The sequence below is a fragment of the Lepeophtheirus salmonis genome, chromosome 5, assembly GCF_016086655.4.
Source record: "Lepeophtheirus salmonis chromosome 5, UVic_Lsal_1.4, whole genome shotgun sequence".
Taxonomy (NCBI): Eukaryota; Metazoa; Arthropoda; class Copepoda; order Siphonostomatoida; family Caligidae; genus Lepeophtheirus; species Lepeophtheirus salmonis.
Window position 1 is genome coordinate 69375116 of NC_052135.2, and position 20030 is coordinate 69395145.

Here is a 20030-nt window from a genome sequence, read left to right on the forward strand (position 1 = left end):
GGTTTTTTTTTACTCAAAATGTTGAAGAGAGGGGGGGGGGGGGGCATTATCAAAAAATGTTCCTTTTGATAATAAATGAAGAAATATTTACTTTGAGCCATATTGATCAATATTTAGAGGTTGTGCACACATTAAAAAAAAAACCCAAAAAAGTATATGAAAAGTTATCCTGACAATATGAAGAAATGTTTGGGAAGAGAGCTATCATGACTTTTTATTAGATTAGCTACAATCAGGCGTTAGATGAAAGAAATAAGCATAAATTCCACTCCGCTTATAGCAAGGATATATATTATATAAGTTGGAATAACTCCGATATCAGTCCTTAATTTTTTTTATCACTTTTTTTTATTTATTTCACACAAATATCACTGGTCGATGATTATAGGAGAATCATACAACATATACACTCAATAATGTATACGAATAAAATAATTGAATTCCCTTAAAACATATAAAAACCACACTAGAAATAAATATAAATATTTGAAAAAACAATTAATAGATTCGAGGTTTTGTCGATTGCTAGAAATGTACCGAGCAATTAATTAGTAAAAAGAAATTATAGCAAACTAATAACACGCCGTATGTATCTCATTACTTTCCCGGCTAAGGACTTCTTTGAAATTAAATTCACACACCGCGACCTGGGACACTTTTCTTGAGATATGGCATTCCAGGGACACCTTTTTCACCAGCATTGTCTGAAACTTTACCGCTGCTTTGGACACTATCCTCAAAGCCACATTTTGGCTGTCCGGTAAGAAGCTGTGTAGTAGTTCGTCCTGCGTTCGTGCTCTCCCAGTATTTTGGAGAATACGCTCCGCTAAGTATACCACCCCTTAATCTATTCTTTTGTACTCCCTGAAGCCGTCCTCAATTTTATTCCAAGTCCAACAAGGATTTACACTTATAACTCCGGAGCAAACCTAAGGATTACTCTCCGTCTTCCATTAACACACACCCTAGTGATTGCTTTATATGTAGATATTCTCTATTCAAGAATTGAATTATGCTGATAACAGCTCTGGAATATGAATCACTTTCCGAATTGCCAACTAGAAAAATACGCTTCTGGGGTTAATTGAAACACAAGGTTAGACCAATCTGTCATCGGGCTTGCCCGAATTTTTAATTTGAAGTATCGTATCGACTGCTAGGCAAGACAGACAAATTTTTGAGAAATCATGCAACCAATGATATTCTATGTCGTCACTATTTCTAGAATTTTAAATTTGATGTATCATACTGACTACTGGGCAAGAAATACAGACTTTGACTAAAAACGCAACCACTCTTACGCTATGACGTCAATATTAAAAAGCGTGGTGGAAGTCAAGCATCAGTCTTAGATATGACATGATATTCTATTTCTATTAACCTTGTCCGCTCCCACTTCTTAATACATCTTTTATAAAATCAAAAGTAGCACTAAATAAACTTATAATTACTTTATATCTTTCATGTTTGTATGTCATCAATAACTATAATATATGTTAGTCGTATGATGACAAGAAAAAACACCATTTTACTAAAAATATAAAGGTTGTGAAGATATACACTTTTCAATTTGAAAAAGGCTTGCCAAAAAAGTTTAAATCAAAATTTAAACGTTATAAAAAAATCATTTTAGAGCAAAATTATACAAAAAATTATAGATCCGACGGCTGTAAGCAACCTCTAAACATTCATATATATGGCTCAATATTTATACTTCTTGCTTTAAAAAAAAACAAAAAATATGGACTATGTCTGTCCAACATTTCGAAGTAAAAAATAATAATAAATAGTTTAATTTACATGTCCGATAGATGTGGAAACTTACCTTTACGTATAAAAAGATTAATCACTATTGCATATTAGTAGTAACATTTTAAAATAAGGGATAAGTGTAAGTCCTAAACCCTAATTCCTCATACTCAAGTCTCTACCTTTTCTCACCAAGTCTGAAATCGCAATTTTTACTTGCAAGTCGAGTCGATGTCCCCAGCTCTGGTTCATTATAGTAATATTCGAATGTATTATGTGTCCTCATCATTGGAGGAAAATATATGAGGAACAATACTATTAATTATAAATGATCTAATTTCATTAATTTTGCTTAGAAGATACAAAATTTACATAATAGATAAACTTGAATATATTTTTATTTTTATTATAAAAATAATGCACATTGCACACTAAACACAAACAAAACTAATTCTTGATAAAACAATGCATATTTGTAACAGGAAATTTAATTACATATGTAATATTAACTGGATTTAGAAGGGTTTAAATTTACATGAAGTATACATAATTTGTAATACTCGAGTAGAATAGAAGACAAAACATGTTACACGATATGATGAGAAAGGAGCAGGTACAAGTCATTGAGGGATAGAGCAGACTGTTGGAGGAAGATACTAGGTTTCTTAAGGGATTACTTTTCAAGTGACTCATAACAGGGAAAAGTTCATTATTAGGATTTGAGCTGTCTGAAAACATTCTACACTGTAAAAGGGGAGGTTGATAGGATGTGGGTCTCAACCCTTCTTGTTCCTTCTTATGGTTGTGTAATACTGCATCGGTATCAGTTTGTCCCAAACTAAGAAGGAGTCGACTTCCATCCAGATTGGATTCCATTTTGAGGAGGTCCAACTCTGTTATGGGTATAGTTAATCCAAGTCCTTTACACCCTCCTGTGGATGTTACTTCCTGTATCACCCCACCTTCCATGAGCCTGCTATGCCACAAGATCCCGAAGGAAGGTGGTTTAGCTGATTGGCTAGGGATTGGGCTACTGGAGTCAGGTGTGCAGTCTTGATTTTAAAATCAAAATTCGTACCACCATGTACAATTTCCGACGACCCTTCTAAAAATAAGGAATATTCATTATTAGATATATACACTAAAGAATGTCTCTCAACATAGTAAATGCTCGCTAGAATGATTTTTCGCCCCAAAGATGTATTCTTCATCTGTTAATTACCTACAACTTCTATTAATAAACTACAATGTACGTTTAGAAGAACGCAAATTCCCCCAAAATCTTTTTCCCTCAAAATTAACTTTCACTTGAGTTATGGCTCTCAAATTGTTTTAGACATTTTGTGTGAACTTGACCTTTGACCTTTCAAAATTTAATGTCATCTTACTGTTTACACAATGCTGAATCTTTTGCTAAAGTTTCACCAAAATTGATTGGTTACTTTTTCCGTAATACTTCTTATTAAACAGACAAAGAAACAATCCGAGGAAAAATAAACAAAATAAATATCCTTCTTAATCATGATTTTTCAGAAATGCCATAAATTGAACATAAAGATCACTAGGTCACGGTTAAAGATAAATAATATGCTAGTTTATCCTATTTGAAAGGCCATATTAAAGTCAAATAAAGTATTGTGAATCAAATAAAGGTTATAGACAAGTGGCTCTCAAACTTTTTATGCTGGATACCACCTGAAAATATATAAGATCTCCATCAACTACCATTTTGATCTATTTCTTTGGATAATCCTTCGACGGTCGGCATCCACGTACCTCTAAAGGGAGGTATCACAGTTTGGGAATCCATGTTCTACAGGAATGGCAGCAAAACGTGGACCCTTAATTAATGTTAATTTTCTTAGTGTGTTTGACATTCTGGTACATAAACAAACTAAATTAAACACTTCGTCATCTCGTCATCATGAGTGATCAAAAATCCAAAAGGTAGCTCATTTCAGATCTCCTAGATGCTGAAGTTGAGGTGGCGAGGATTATGGACATTGTGAGGTGCTCCAGGAGCCCGGTTTTTAAGATGGTCAAGATGAATAATGATGGGAAATACCCCTTAGATTCCTAGGTCAGATGGCGTAAATGTAATACTATAATTTTACTTATAATTAATCAGTGTAACTCCATCTAACCAATTAAAGGAACATTATATAAAAAGAGACCCCTCCAGGAAAGTAGGAAGTGGAGATCCGATGAATCTCCTCGCCAACAACTTCTCTGTAGCTACTAAGCCCATCAGGAGGGCCGTGAAGGGTGACTTGGGATTGTCCTCGTACATGATGAAAGGCTCGAGAGGTAAAAAGGCAAAGAGAGGTGGCCTCCTTCCTCCCCAGATTTGAACCTGTTGGACTTTGCTGTGTGGGACACATTGGAGAAGGAAACCAACAAAACTCCATTCCTCAATGTGGACTCACTGTAGACCAATTTAGTGGCTGCGTTAGGATAACTTGTCTGATGAGTTTGTCATCAATATCTGCAAGGCCTTGCGGCGATGTGTAGTGGTTGTGCTTGATGCTGAAGGTAGCCATATTGAGTGATCAAGTTTGGAAAGGCCTTGTGTACAAGTTTTGTCAAAATTATTATTTTTTGCTATATTGAAAATAAAAAATATTGAAGTATTTCTAAATCAAACTCTTGAGTACTTGCTTAGGTGTCCAACCTAGTAGAATATAGCTAACATTAATTTTAGTACCCGGTCAGATCAATTCATATGTACTTTGAGGGCCTCAGATATTAGATTACTTTATTTTTTATAGAAGTCAACTTTGATAGGTGAGGGGGAGAAATACGTCATCATTGGGCCAATACTTTTATCAAAAAATGGTACTTTCAGTACTGGTTTCAATACCAATTTTAAACATAGCAGTACTCTTGTAAAAATATGGTACCGGTTTAGCGAACAACCTTATTACGTAATAAAAAATAATAGATTATAAATATATCCTTTTACTGAATTTTGTTCAAGATTGTTTTAGAGCTGACACACCATATATTCAAATTATTTTCACAATCTAGTTAGGATAACATTAAGGAAAGAATTGACTATTAAAATTTTATTACTTCTTCCAGGATATTGATAAAACAAATCCAAGTAATGTGGATAAGTAGGTATAAAATTTAAACTTATAATTACGTGTGGTAACTAATGTTGATACTCGGTGCAGCACCAATTGTTTTTTCGGTTCGGTCTTAAGTGATTTTTTATAGACCAATTTTTTTGGTCCAAACTGCAGTCTCAGACCGTGGACACATTTTTGATTCGGTCTCACTTTATGGACCGATTTTTTTTCTAGAACAAATACTGTATACATATAAGAGACAGCGGGATCATAATTAATACGAGCTATCTCTGTTTAAACTTCATATAACGTCATTGTACTTTAAAAAACATATGATGTCATGTTATAAACTATTTATCTGTAAAAACGGTCTAGGCCGATTTTTTTCTGTACCTAATTAGACCAAATTTTTCCTTTAGACCAAACTTTTCCTATGGACCAATCAAGACCGAATTTTTGTATGAGACCGGTCCAAACCGAGATTTTTTGTTGGACCAAACTAATTCGGTTCAAGCAAAAATATAACGGTCTCAGACCGGTCTATGATTTCGGCACCAAACCCAACACTAATCTATACCAAAGGACTTTCAGAATTTATAATAATTATTCTTGAGAAAAATCCTCCTAGTTTTTGGGGTCGTCCCGGAGAGTTATGTTTGAGGGCAGCTCCGTAATTTGTGTAACACACGGACAAGTGCCATTTTTATGACGAACAATTTTCTGAATGATTATTTAAGGGTGTGTGGGCTCATAGTCTCATATGGGCGTACGCCCAGGTAGCTTGATTTTATGTTGTTGGGTCACATATCTATATAATAAGTAAAAAAAAAAAACTTATTCCAAAGATAGTTTCCTTTTGAAAGAACCAAAACTCAAACCAAAGCTCCTTAGTCTCCTTTCCTCTTCTGTAGCCTGTCGAGGGCTCACAATGCCACATTAGAGTGTGTCTTACGAAACCAATTTTTACTAATCCAAAATCCGTTTCCACCATGAGTTGAGGTTTAGTATGGGTAAGAATGTCCTGTAATATTTTTTTCCTGCAGGAAAAATTCGAAGGGCTACTTCCGGTTAGTTCTAAAACTTCTCCAAAAATTATGTTACATGCACAATAATTTTTTTGTAATGTAATACGAGTGTAAAAAATATATTTTATTTTATAAAAAAATCACTTTGTTTATTAAAAAACGAGGTTTTTCACTACACTTGTGGACTTTATCAAAGAAATATAGTGTAAAGTAATATAAAGCGCGTTGCAATTCTTCGTCCTTCGTTTACAGTTTAGTCAACAAATAATAGTAAACTAAACTATGTACAATACACATATATGAACATTTGTAATATAAGTTATATTCTTATTCTAAGCTTTTAAAAAATAACAAAAACATATAAGATAATATTATTTTTGATGTGTATAAAAATATCGAAAAAGGATTGCAAGAGTAACATTGATAATTAGTTATCACTATCTAAAGCTATAATATCTGACTTTTGAAAGTTCTTTGATATTTTTGATCTTGAATGATGAATTGTTAATAATCTATGAGTTCTAGTTCTTTCATCTGGTGTTATTTTAGATTCTTTAGTAGTTGATGCGACACATCTTTCCACATTTTGGGAAACGCACGGGATGTCTGGTAAATCCCGAAAGTTCTCCTTCAATGTACTTCAGAAATTCTTCTTTTTTAATATCAAAAGTTAAAGGAGGTTCCGTTAAAAAACTATTTGGAATCGATGATAAATCAACTAACTCCAAATAACTTTTTGAATTGAAGTTTAAGTAATCAGTTGGGCAAATATATTGCCAGTTTTCTTTTTTATCTGTCTTTTATGACCATATTGACTGTTGTCCTTCTGGTATTTTTGTCCGAATCAAATAAAGAGCCTAAAAGTATAGATCCTGGGTGTGTACCGAAATAATTAAATTTGAATGAATTTGCAACTACATCTCGTTCCTCTTTTGTAAGATGCTGACGTCCTTGATGCAATGCACAGAAATAGTGCTGAGAAGCATATCTAACGTGATGATTCTTTTTAATGTTTACGAATGTTGGTCCATCAATATTAAGAATGATCACAACCATTCTTTTAAGTTCTTCTGATGGATTTCTGGTTTGGATATAGAGTCTCAGAAGAGTGGATGCTGTAGGTATCCATCTAGCATTGTGAACAGTTCCTGGATGTTTTTTTAGGAAAGGCTTTGTGATTGAATGTGGTCCATTTTGAACATTTGTGCAAATTTCTAAAAAGAACTTTTGATCCCTACTGAGTTTGTTTTTAAAAGAGTCATCGACGTTTGGAACGCATCCTTTGATGGCTTCCTATTTTATAGTATCCGTTAGGCATGAAAAGTTTGATATAAGCATTCCTAATTCTCCTCTAAATGTGTTGGGTCCTATTGATCTTCCATGATAAAATTATATTACTCTACACTATTTGATAAAGTCCACAAGTGTAGTAAAAAACCTCGTTTTTAATTAACAAAGAGATTTTTTTAATACTCATATTACCTTACAAAAAAAAAAATTGTGCATGTAACCTTATTTTTGGAGAAGTTTTAGAACTAACCGGAAGTGTTGAACGGAAGTACCCCTTCGAATTTTTGCTGCAGGGAAAAAATATTGTAGGACATTCTTACCCATACTAAACATCAAATCATGGTGGAAACGGATCTTGGATTAGTAAAAATTGGTTTCGTAAGACACACTCTAATGGAGTGTGTCAACAAAAAAAGTAATTATAAACAGAAATTAAGTAAATGAGAAATTCCTAATCATAAAAATAAACACTTCAATATTTATTTGATTTATTTCGATCAAATATGACCTTAATATTCTAATTTATGGGATTGATCGAGATATCCAAGAATATTAACGATAGTAAATATATATCAAACTTTAAAAATGGTTAAATTTTACATTTTTTCCCGCTCACTCTCTATGATACTTTGTTTAGCTCGAACATGGACTTTCAAAAATAATCTTTGATGTTATTTTATTATAATTGGGTGGACTTCTACAAATTTTAACAATATTATTCAGAAAACCATCTGAGAAAGATCCTACGAGCTTATTTTGTGATGAGAGTTAGCATATTTACATAAATATATTTACACAGAACTTACTCTGAAGATATTTTCCTTTAGCAAGGATTTTGAATACTCCGTTCGAGCATTTCTCATCTGCAAAATAGGAATAAATTCCTTCCCATGATCTATTTGAGGGATAGAAAGTAAGTCGTCTCATAAGGAACAAGGAATTGGGTCTTGTTTCACAACGCCGCGATATCCATTCACCCTCAAGATTTACAGGAACAAAAAATCTTTGGGTTAATCTTGGTGGATTAGAGAGATTTGCCAGCGCCACCTTTCGACAAATCTTGCAGGTTTTATGTGTCTGAAAGTAAGTAATAATGAAATAAGTAATTAGTTGAGCACATAAAAAAAAACACATTTGTTTTAATCATACAACAAAAGGGTACATTATTTAATTATCCTCATTACTTGATGACCTCTTTTATTTGATAATTAATGGTATGATCTTATAAATAATTAGTACTACCGTCAAGAGTAACTTTTGACTGGGTGAAAATTCGAACAAAGATTACAGGGGATATTTATATAGATATTGTAGGTAGCTGTAAAAACACTTCTCAGATTGCCAACTACACAAATAAACTCACACGCTAGAAAAGACATATAATCTACAACTCTATACAGTATGCATAGTCTACATTACATGCAGCAAATTTCAAAATCGAAAAAATAAAATACGGTCAAATCTATATTAAGTGGTCAAACAAGAGAAAGTAAAAAAAGTGGCCGTCTAGGGCAGGTGATATCTTAAACAAGGTTTAGTACCTTGGAATATCTCAAAAGTTGATCAGGGGCGTCTGAAGGGTTTTATATGGGGGGGTTATGGATTTAAAAAAAAATCCATAGCCATTTCCAAAAAAAATTAAATTCAAAATATTAAACTTTTTACAAAAAAAAACAACAAAAAAAAAAAAAAAAAAAAAGCCGCAGTTGTTCACAAAAAATTAAATCTTTTGGAAAAATATTTCAAAAATGAAATTAGTAATATTAAATTGTTTCGAAAAAAAGTTCAAAATTCACAGCTATTCACAAAAAATATTCAAAATTAAATTCAAAAAATTAAAAATCTTTAGCTATTGAAAGGAAATTTTTTTTTTTTCAAATTGGATGAATTAAATGTTTTTTGAAGATTTTATTTTATTTTTAAATTTGGATATATCCCAGACGACCCACCCCCTACGTACGCCCCTGTGGATAAACGTACATTAAAGTATTAATATATATTTTGACAGTTTAATAGCTCATTTATAAATAGCTCATTTAAGCTGTAAACAATTAACTGGGATTATTGTATAATAATTCCGTAGTGGGGAAGAATTGCCTGACTATTCCACTGGTTTTGGGCCTGTTTTATGTTTTTTTTTCTCAGAGATCTAAACAAGGGATTCTCAACCTTTTTTTTTAGTGATGTACCAATTGTAAATATTTATTTCACCCAAGTACTTAATTGCATGAAGGATTTTTAACTTCCGTGACATGGCGTCTATTATTATTTTTTTTTTTTTTTTGGGGTGGGGGAGATCTTAGTTTTTAGAATTATTTCAAAATTCCAAAGTTAAATATATTGAAAAAAAGTTCAGAAATTTAAAAATCCATAGCTATTCACAGATAATTTTGTTTAATTTTTTTGAAAAAAAAAAATCCTTAATTTGGGGGCTACATCCCCTCCAGCCCACCCGCTACACAGCCCCCTGAGTTATGTAACTCTGCACAATATTCTTTCAAAACCTTAAGTACCCCCTGGACTTCCTTCAAGTACCCTAAGGGATATGCGTAACCCCATTTGAGAACCACTGATCTAGACAATACCGTTTAGGAGTGCATAGCTTGTACAAGTCATAACTTCTTCTTTTAGAGGTAAATGGTAATACCCCCACGACTTATTGAATACTAAAAAAAAGAAAGAAGAAAGAACACACGTATCAACTGTCAAAATTCCGGGGAAAACCGGTTTATAACAGGTTTCAGACTAGAAAAAGGTAAGGTTGGTGAATTTGCTCTTTTTTAAAATTTTAGTTCATTCTTTAATAGATTGTCTTGTTGTTAATATCTCGCTCTAATTGATGAAATCCTGCCAACCCTTGACATAATTTCTTAAAATACACAATGACAGTCTTATTACAGTGATATTAGATATATAAACATTCTTAAACAGCTGGGATTAAGCGGGTTTCTTCTTTGTGTGGAGGATAAACTTGTGGAGTTCGAATAAAAGAAACGCCTCATCATTTTGAAAAGGTTCCCTCAAAGTGAAAAATAATTGGCATTTTGCTTCGGTAAAGTTTTACTTCCCTAATCAAGATGGGAGCAATTATTTGTATGTAGCATTGAATAAATATTAACGTTTAACATTATTCTTTCTACCAGAGGGAATAATTTGCTTATTTTATGACCTCATTAGTGGCATCAGTCTTAATGAAGGTGCAGATTATGTGTATATTAATCATCTTTAAAGTAAATGCGGTTATCTTAAGTATTTCTAATAGGATGAGGGATGGAGTGAGATGAAATTTGTAATTTGGGGAAGAATAAAGTTTTTAAAACCAACCTTTTTTGCTTTAGCCTCTTCATCAAAAATTATCTCAAAATAACACCATAATTCAATTGTCATAATGAATTAAAAAAGATATTAAAACTGTTTAATCAAATTAAAATTTTCGGTGGAAGTGGAACAATGGTAAAATAGTTATATAATACACACTTATATCAACAGTCAATTCAATTAAAGTAAGTAATTTAAACGTTCTTTGTGGTTTACTACTGTTTTCTTATGATAAAGTTATCAAAGCTGGATACAAATGTAAGCTGACTATTAACACTATCAAAAAGATCCTCATCGGATTCTTCAAATGGAGAAGAAAAGAGAAAATATTCAATATGTTCTGGAGTCAATAAAGTACTGAGTTTTCTCGATGACATCTTATCAAAAAAGAACTATGAAAATTACTAGGCCATAATACATGAATATTATATTTTATTTTGTTAAAGAAACTCTATCAAAAGAGGCTAGAAACATAGAAAATGAAAAAGACATCAATAATCACCTTCAATTTTGATGGGTTTATAATTGTTTGCTTGGCCTATGTTCATCTTTTGACTCGCGACTTTGTTAAGAATGTTATTTTGTCAAGAAAAGTTGAATTTAAATGAATGAACATACATGTTTTTTTTTCTAATATTATTTTTACTGCCTTGTCTCCTCTTTCCTAAGAGTATCTTTAGTCTTTATAGAATCTTAAAAAGTTGAGAACAGATCATAGTTAATTTTATTTAACTTTTTTTGTGAATTATTTTCATGCTTGAAATATATTTGATATAGGAACTATGGTTTAATTTGAACTCTCCGTCTCTCTAGGTAGATCTTTGCATGTACATATAATGAATTAATGAACAAATTGATTTCAAAACTTAATCTAATAATTATGAGAGTCAAAATATTTCACTCAATTACAATTACACTTGTGGCTTATGGTATATTTAAAAATCAAAAGTGTAATTGGGCATAATGACCTCTCCGTTTTTTTTTGTGTTATGTAAAATAATCTTGAAATGATGTATAGTCTTAAAAATAGTAAAAGATTGGATTTACTTTCTGAATCACATGACAATATGACTATATATATGAACAAACCCTATTTGCAAAAACAAATGTTAAAAGTAAGTTATAGTTTGTTTTGTTAAAACATGAAGAAAAAACTTGCGTATTAATTAAAAGATCGATTTGACTTGAAAATGTTTCATTATTAATTTATTTAAAAGAAAAAAAGATTTATTTTAAGTTCATTTTTGTCTTTGTATACTTTAAAGTCAAAGTAATATTTTATTCAAAATTTAATGTATAAGAGATATATCCAATTGTTTGGTTCAGATGATGACTAATTATTATTTGTTTAACCTAATTTTCAGTCGATAAGAACTGAGAAACATGGTCTGAAACAAATCGAAACATAATCATTTCTTGATTACCCCAATATTAGGGTTGTTTTGTTCTTAATTATGGACTAACTCACATAATTTTAACTTTTTTTGGCCCTTGAGTTGAAGTGGTATGTACCTAACAGCTGTTACCTGGAGAAACATGAAAATGGTCTTTAGTACCAGATATTTCTGGGTCGGAGGGGGGGGGGGATAAAAAAATTCTTAAATATTTTTATGCCGTCATCAACACGATATTATTTTTTGCCCTGAAATATCTATATAAAAGAAAAAAAACTGAAAATATAGTTTGTAGCTACGGTTCTAGGATGTTACAGCCCGGACAGTTTTTCCCTGGGAAGTTTCGTCCTGTAGAAGTTTCGCCCTTATACATATATCATAGCATAAATGTATATTCCACATATAATTTAAGATTTAGAATGAGTTTTCCCTACAATTGAAATAATTTGTAATGCCTTTTTGCATTCATTAGTGTAAAATGAGGGTATTTAATTCAATTTTAATATATTTTAAAATAGAACATATTAAACATGAATGTTGCACCTTTTTATAAGGAGTTCGAACCGACTTCTTTAAAAACCGTTATACTTCTGAGGAGATAAAAGAAGAAGAAACTCTATAAACAATCATGAGATGAAGTCTTAATTTATAATATCAAGCTTAAACTTGCTTATGGGAGGCTTTTCGGGAAGGACCTTCATCAATAAGGAGTACAACATATCTGGCACAAAGAATTGCATCATGAACTTCTTAGAGAACCAACAGATCGTCCTCAGTTCATCCCGAGAAAAAAGAAGAAAAGAAAGATCCTTTCTTTGAAAATCTAATAATTCCACATTTCTGCCCATAATTGAAAAAATAATAGTTACTCTTAAAAAACTTATGTTTTAAGTTATTTAATATTTGTTTCTGGAAAATATATTTTTTTATATGTATTTAGCTATTAAGTCTTATTGAAAGTAAATTAAATATTGCTTTCAGTATGAACGTCCGTAATGGGTGGGCTAGAGGGGTGTAATCCCCCTCCCCCATATCCAAATTTCCCCAAAAAATATTTTCTAATTTTTTTTCCAAAAAATTTAACTGTCAGTTAATAGTAATTGATTTTTGAATTTTTTTTGCAAAATAATATTTAAAATTAAATTTTTTAATTTTCTTCCTTACAATTTAATTTTTGAATTTTTTTTCGAAAAATTTGAAATTTTGTGTCAACAACTATGGTTTTTTGAAATTTTTTTCAAAAAAATGTAATTTTGTTGAATCGTTGTAGATTTTTTAATTTTTTTTTCGAAAAAAATTAATATTAGAGATTTTATTTTTGAAATATTTTCTTAAGATTTAATTTTTCAAATTTTTTGCCAAAAAAAAATAATTTATTGTGAACAGCTGTTAATTTTAAAATTTTTTTTATAAAGTGTAATATTTGATATTTTTATTTGTGATTGGCTATGGTTAAAAAAAAAAGAAAGAAAAATTTGGGAAAAATTCAAAAAAATCAGCCTTTCTAAAATATATTCCTGTGGACGCTTTTCTCAGCGAACCACAAAAACATAAATTTTAAGCTTTAAAGGTTGTTTTTATGTTTATCGAGGCATAATTAATTAGAAACACACAAACTCAATCTAAGCAAAAAAATTTGGTACTTGTATAAGAAAGTCAACAGTATAATTAATTCCTTCCCACTGTATGAGTTATCAAATAAGGCTTTCACATCATCAAACAATAACTTCTCCCGCTTTTGTAATATTGGTACTACACCATTTTTTGTATTTATTTGCAAATCTACTGGAGTAGGCTTACCAGGTGTTGCCCGTACATTAAGAAATTGAAATTAATTCTGAACTCTTCTGCTTCATATAAAAGAAAAAATGAAGATCTATTCTCGCCGCATGTCGTCATGTATCCCTGTATACTTTTTTATAAGGTTTCAAGAAGAAATTATCACTCACTCAACTCCTTATTCTCTCTTCTTCCCAAAAACTAATAATCTCCTTTAAAAAAAGTGTAGAAAGATCCCAACATACAGCGAGAATAACTCTGAGAATTTTAGAGTGTTTATTTTTTGTTCTATTTGAAGTAGTCGTTTGTTAGACAAAAAGTTCGTTTTAGAAAAATGCTATTTTAGGGCCTCCATGAACTCGAAGGCCAAAAAAATTACTACCAAAACCATGTCTTGAGCCTTTAGAACCTACATGGAATTTTTTAACAAAATCCATCCATTATTGTAGCCGTGATTTCCAGACACACATATACATTATTTAGTATATAGAAGATTCCAGGTTTAAAAAAGTAATGAGACCTTCTAAAAATTGAGGATTTTGATCGGAAGTCATCTTCTATAAAATAAAGTAAACCTATATTATTAGAGCAAAGTTTGCCTGTCCGTTGACACTTAATAACTACAATTTGTACGGCATACTCCCTCTAGTATTGAATAGATTGAATTTCTAAATGATTTCTTTTTAACTCTGAAAGTAGAAAGGAAAAAAATTCCATCATTGTGGAGTAGCGTTCATTTTATGTTTCTCAATAATTAATCATATAATAGTCCTGTTTAGAATGTAGGACCATCGAGACAAGGGACCGTTTTTTCTAGATAATACATCTTTTGAGATTTATATCATATGACATTATTAGAAAAGTTAAATAAGCCTTATATTAACCTCATGGAAAACCTTAGCCTCAAATGTAAATGCATAAATATTTTTGAAATAAGTACAAACACATTCATTAGTCTTTTAGTTATTCTGCACAGTTCTTGGGAGATATATTTATTTCATCACGATATTGTTAGACTTGCATAAAATATGCACTTACATTACGTAAAAAACAAAAAACGAAAAATGGTATGGTAACCCTGACAATTTGAAGAACTTTACGTCAAAGTACATCCTAGCTGTCATGACGTTTTATTAGAATAGATATGAGTAAAAAAATCAACATAAGTTCCACTCTGTATTAGAGAAAGGGCATTGATATAAACTATCGATTATCTGATGTAGATCCTCAATTCTAATCTGATTCCAACGAGGACTGAAAGTGGCTTGCCACTGCGAAATAAATGGTAATCCACCATTAAAAGGGGTGTACGCAGGGGGTAAGATGGAGGGGCTGTATCCCCACCCAAATTAGTGTAATCTTGCTTTTTAATAGAACATTTGAAATTCAATTTTTGAAATTTTTTTCAATATTTTTTTTTTTAATGTTCCTTTAATTGGTTAGATGGAGTTGCACTGATTAAGTATAAGCAAGGTAACTAGAAATACAAGGTGTGCCAATTGGGCCAGTCCTCCTTTTCAAATTCTTGTACAGTATTGACCGTTGGTCAATCGAATTAAAAGGATTGTTTTTTAGACGTCAGAGTCGATGTGAAGAGTTCATAATATAATATTATTAAGTCCTCGTTTTAATAGTAATTAGTAATAAATTGCTATTATATTAAATTCATAAATCTACATAGTATACTTCCATTTATAATGTGACTAGCGATAGAGTCCCGCAATAAAACTTGGATTTGTGTGGTTGCCATTTATGTGAATTTATACATTTATAAATGATCATGCTTCGAGCCACGCCCAGTTTATCTATACATGATGGTGTCAACGAATAAGAAGTTCTATTTTATAACTCCAGGGATTCATTTTGTATCAGTGTTATTCAATCATCAACTCCTGTACATTTAATAGCCAATAAAACAGTTAACATTTCAAAAATATCAATGCAAAGAAACAATTTCTTGCTTATACATTTATAATGATTTATTTGGTATACCCTTTGTTTTATATATGATATTTTAATCCGTTAGATCTATGTATAATATTGAAGGCCTTGGATAAAAAGGTTAATAAAGTAATATGTCTCAGCATTATTTTAATATGTTTACTCTAAAAATTATTTCATATTGTGGCAGAATGTATGTGAAACTCTTCCTATCGGAACACAAATTGAGCTAAGTTGTTTAGTTTGTGGTTATTTTTGCATTTTGTTGTCGTGTATACTTAACCATGAATTATTAAAGTAATCCATGACTTAACTACATATAAGTACAATACATAAATATGTACTATTTATATCTTACGTTCATTAACATTTTATTGTTGAAAACTATAGTAAAGTTGTACAATATATTTTCTGGTATGACGACCATTTAAAATAATAAATTATTTTTACCATAATTTGTTATAAATTCAATTAGCCATTCATTGAAAAAAATCGAACAATTTTTGCAGATATCATGAAAATTTATATCCATACTATTTCTCTACGAAAATGGAGGACAAATTGAATCAATTATACGGCAACTCTATAGATACCAAACCATTTGTTATGGATAGACCGATAGGAATGGTTCATTGTGAATACCCTAATGAACCTCTTGAAGTTCTCAAAAAATTTATACGTACTCAAACATTTACTCGACTAAAATATATTAATAAATTAAATTAGAGCTGTATAAAAAATAGATTAGTTAGGAAAATAAGAAAGATGACTCATTTTGTCTCTTAACTTTTAAAGTATTTAAATATCAAATTTTTATCTATTCTAATTTATTTTTATTGAAAGTTTTGACGTAATTTATGTATTTTTTTTATGTTTTTTAAATATAGATAATTTTCCTCGATAACATTTTATTTTGAAGGTATATTTACTTTTAAAAACTGAAAAGTATTTTAATCTTAATTATTATTATCAATCATTCATAAATATGCGTGAATTCAATCAATGAATTTAAGAGTATATCGACTACGACGTCACACTTCATCGACAAAGGAAAACAAGGGAAACACGTGGTGGAAGATACACATCATTCCAATTATGCGTAATTGATATACCTTGTATTTTTAGTTACCTTGATTATAAGTAAACATTATAGTATTACAATTACTCCAACTAACCTAGGAATCTTTTGGTAAAATCCATATACATAAAGTATATTTCTGTCTCTAGGAATCACCTGGGTGTGAATTTACACACACTAAGTTAAAGAAAATAACTTCTTCCGAGTGCATTGTCCAAGGGCTACGGCGATTAATTAAATATTTTTGTGAGTTTTTGAGAATAGCTATGGATTTTTGTACATAACTGCATATTTTTGAAATCTGTTTTCCAAAAAATTGATTTTTTTTTTTTCAAAAAATTTACTTTTTTGTGAACCAATGAGAGTTTTGAATTTTTTTTGGAATAGCTATGGAATTTGAAATTTTTTTAGAATAGCTATGTATTTTTGGATTTTTTTTCCAGAAAAATTCCATAAACAAACGTCCCATCTCCCCTAAATATAATCATGCAGACTCCCCTGTTTAAACTTTTAAGTCCTCATGCAATCCTCAGTTTTAATCTTCATCAGTCATGAGAACATCCAATCGTGGCTATACTCTAAAGTCTGCCAATTTGCACAAAAAAAAATTAACTGAAAATCAAAATGGTAATCCTGACTATTTGAATAATGCTTTGAGGGTGAACAGATTAAGGAAATAAAACCACATCCCATTCCGTATCTTACGAGGATATAGGTAGAAATTAACCCAATGTCAATTCTACTCTGAGTTCAACATGGACTTATGTTACATTTATAACTCTTCAATAAATCCTCAGTCTTTTCGTCTATAACGCGCTAGTGATTAATTTAAAATTAGATGTTCTTCCGTCAAAAATCAAAGCATAAATCAAAACTAGAAAAAAAAGCTTGAAGGCATTAAAGTCATATTTTATACAACTCTGTATTATATCCAAAATCCAAATAGTAAAATAAATAATTTATTAAGCCTATGTATATAGATATTAGATACATAAATTCTACAGGTTGATAAACAAAGCAATCCATAGTTTTTTTAAGATAAAGGATAATTTATCAAAAGATTGAATATGTATTATATATACCTAGTTGTCGACATCCTTTAGTGTAATTTTCTATTTCAATTACGTTGTTCTTATATTCTGAGGAGGTAGTATTTTTATGTATATATATATATAATATGTAGATAAAATCATAATTGAATAATAGCTACAACTATTATTTTTTTATCAGTTTGAAGAAACAAATATTTATCTGTGCATAAACAGATAAATAAAAGTATAAAAAATAAATATTTAAATAATTTTTACAAATATCTTAATTCCAAACAGACATAGTTTAGTCTTAAAGAAACACACATTAATTTAAATACAATACAAGGTGTAGAAACAATTTTTTCAGTCTGCAAAAACAAAACTTTTTAGTTCAAAAACTAAAAAAATTATAAAGTGATTTAAAAAAATATGTTTACAAGAATTGTATGCAAATGCTAAATGCTAAAAACTTGTTCGATATGGTCTCCATTAAAAGCAATGAGAGTCTCAATACGGTGCTGCAAGTGGGTACAGGCTTTGATAATTTTATTTTAGGGGCCATACCTTTGAGATGTTTGTACTTCAAATCATTCACATTTCAGTGTGGAGTTGTAATTGTCATGTCCTCAATGGCGCCCTGCTAAAAATAATCCACAGGATTAAAGGGGGGGGGGGTACATCTCTTTGGGCGCAAAACTCCCATTCCAGGAGCTATGGACGTTCTTTTACCAATGTTCATGGCATGTTGGATCTTACGGACTGTCCTCAAATTAGCTTCATCGATGGCAACGATGTCTTTTTAGGCTATATGTGCGTCAATTTTTTTTGATGCATAACGCCTTATTCTCCTTTGTTCACTCATTTGGTGGCCGATTCAATACAAATATTATTTATGACGCAATAGGATAATTACTAAACATTTTACTGGATGTCACAATGAATTAGGGGGCACCACAGTAGGAGTTATTTGCCTGTTATAAAATTTAGTACATAACCGAACCCTCTATCCATTGATTACGTCAGCGAAAATGCTCAGTATGATTTAAAAAAATAAAGATATACATAAGGATGGGAAAGTTGTTTAAATTCCAGTCAGCGTAATAACAAGGCCTGAGATAATGGCATATTAGTAGGGTAACATTAAGAGACGATATATCTCCGAAGGGATTACTATAAACTACAAATAGATTGGGTTGTGGATTTGGAATTTTTTTAGGTCATGAGTTTTTTTGTTCTTGGGAAGCTAAAGAGTGTTTTATATCTTTATTCACTGTTATCATTATGATTTAATTCTTGAGGAGAGGAAATGTAAGTAGAAAGTGTAACAGCGAGCTCTCATGAATGTTAGAGAGTTAAACTGTAGACTACGGAGGAAGTTATAAGTTTAAGTTCCTTGTTGACTTAAAGTATAATGAGTATCAACGCCAGATTAATGGAATTTGCTTGATAAGGTGCTAATTTATTGAAACGTCTTGATATCGAACCGCTACTCTTTCTCAAACATTATTCAAATTGTCAAGGTTACCATCTTAATTTTTGTTTTTTTGCATAGCAAAAAATGCTAATAACCTTAACCATAATTTACCTTACTTAATAATACCTTTAAATTCTTAAGATAGTGTGGAATTATAATTAAAAGCATTGATATCCGGCTCTGATCTACTTCTACATTTTTTTTTTTACAAAAAATAATTCCTACGAATTTAATAGTTTTTACATTTCTAGCTGTGCAAATGCAAAGTTTTTGATATCTTTTTATCCATGGCATACTTAATACTTGTAACGTTTACACTTATTTTATCTTCATTTTTTAGAGTAGAATTGTTATAAAAGGAAAATGGCCATTAAATTAAAACAATTGTGTATGGGATGTCTTACTTAAGTAATTCAAATAACTTTATTTAATAGATAAGTATTATTCTGATATCATAGAATAAATAAATCAATAAAAAAATACAGTAACACCTTGGCATACGAATTTAATTCCCTTCTGGAACGAACTCGTTAATCATAAAACTTACTTAGTCAGCAATTTATCTTATAATAAATAATTAAAAATAACTTAATCTGTTACAGCCTTAAAATTAACATACCTAAATTTAAACTTATATATAGACTAAGGATTTGTGTGCAATCGCTCAATTGCTTGTTTTTCTAGTTTGGTATGAATATTTAATTCATAATAAACTCCAAATTTTCTATATTTATGAAATGAAAAGAAAAAAAAATTGGGTTCTAACTTCTAACTAGATCATACAACAGCTATGATTATTTTTTCGGAGTGAAAATCCCCACGCAAAAACTCTTCTTCATTTGTAGAGAAAACAAGTACATTATATAACTTTGCCACTACG

At 30.6% G+C, this 20030-nt stretch overlaps 1 protein-coding gene across 1 annotated transcript in view; it reads right to left on the bottom strand.

Annotated features, from left to right (window-relative positions):
• Positions 1-2143: 2143 nt before the first annotated feature.
• LOC121118060 (protein APCDD1) overlaps positions 2144-20030 on the bottom strand; it is a 112957-nt gene continuing 95070 nt past the window's right edge. Inside the window, 3 exon segments of the mRNA XM_040712605.2 lie at positions 2144-2708; positions 2711-2854; positions 7942-8212. Of these exon segments, the coding sequence (XP_040568539.2) occupies positions 2281-2708; positions 2711-2854; positions 7942-8212 (843 nt within the window). The 3' untranslated portion in view covers positions 2144-2280.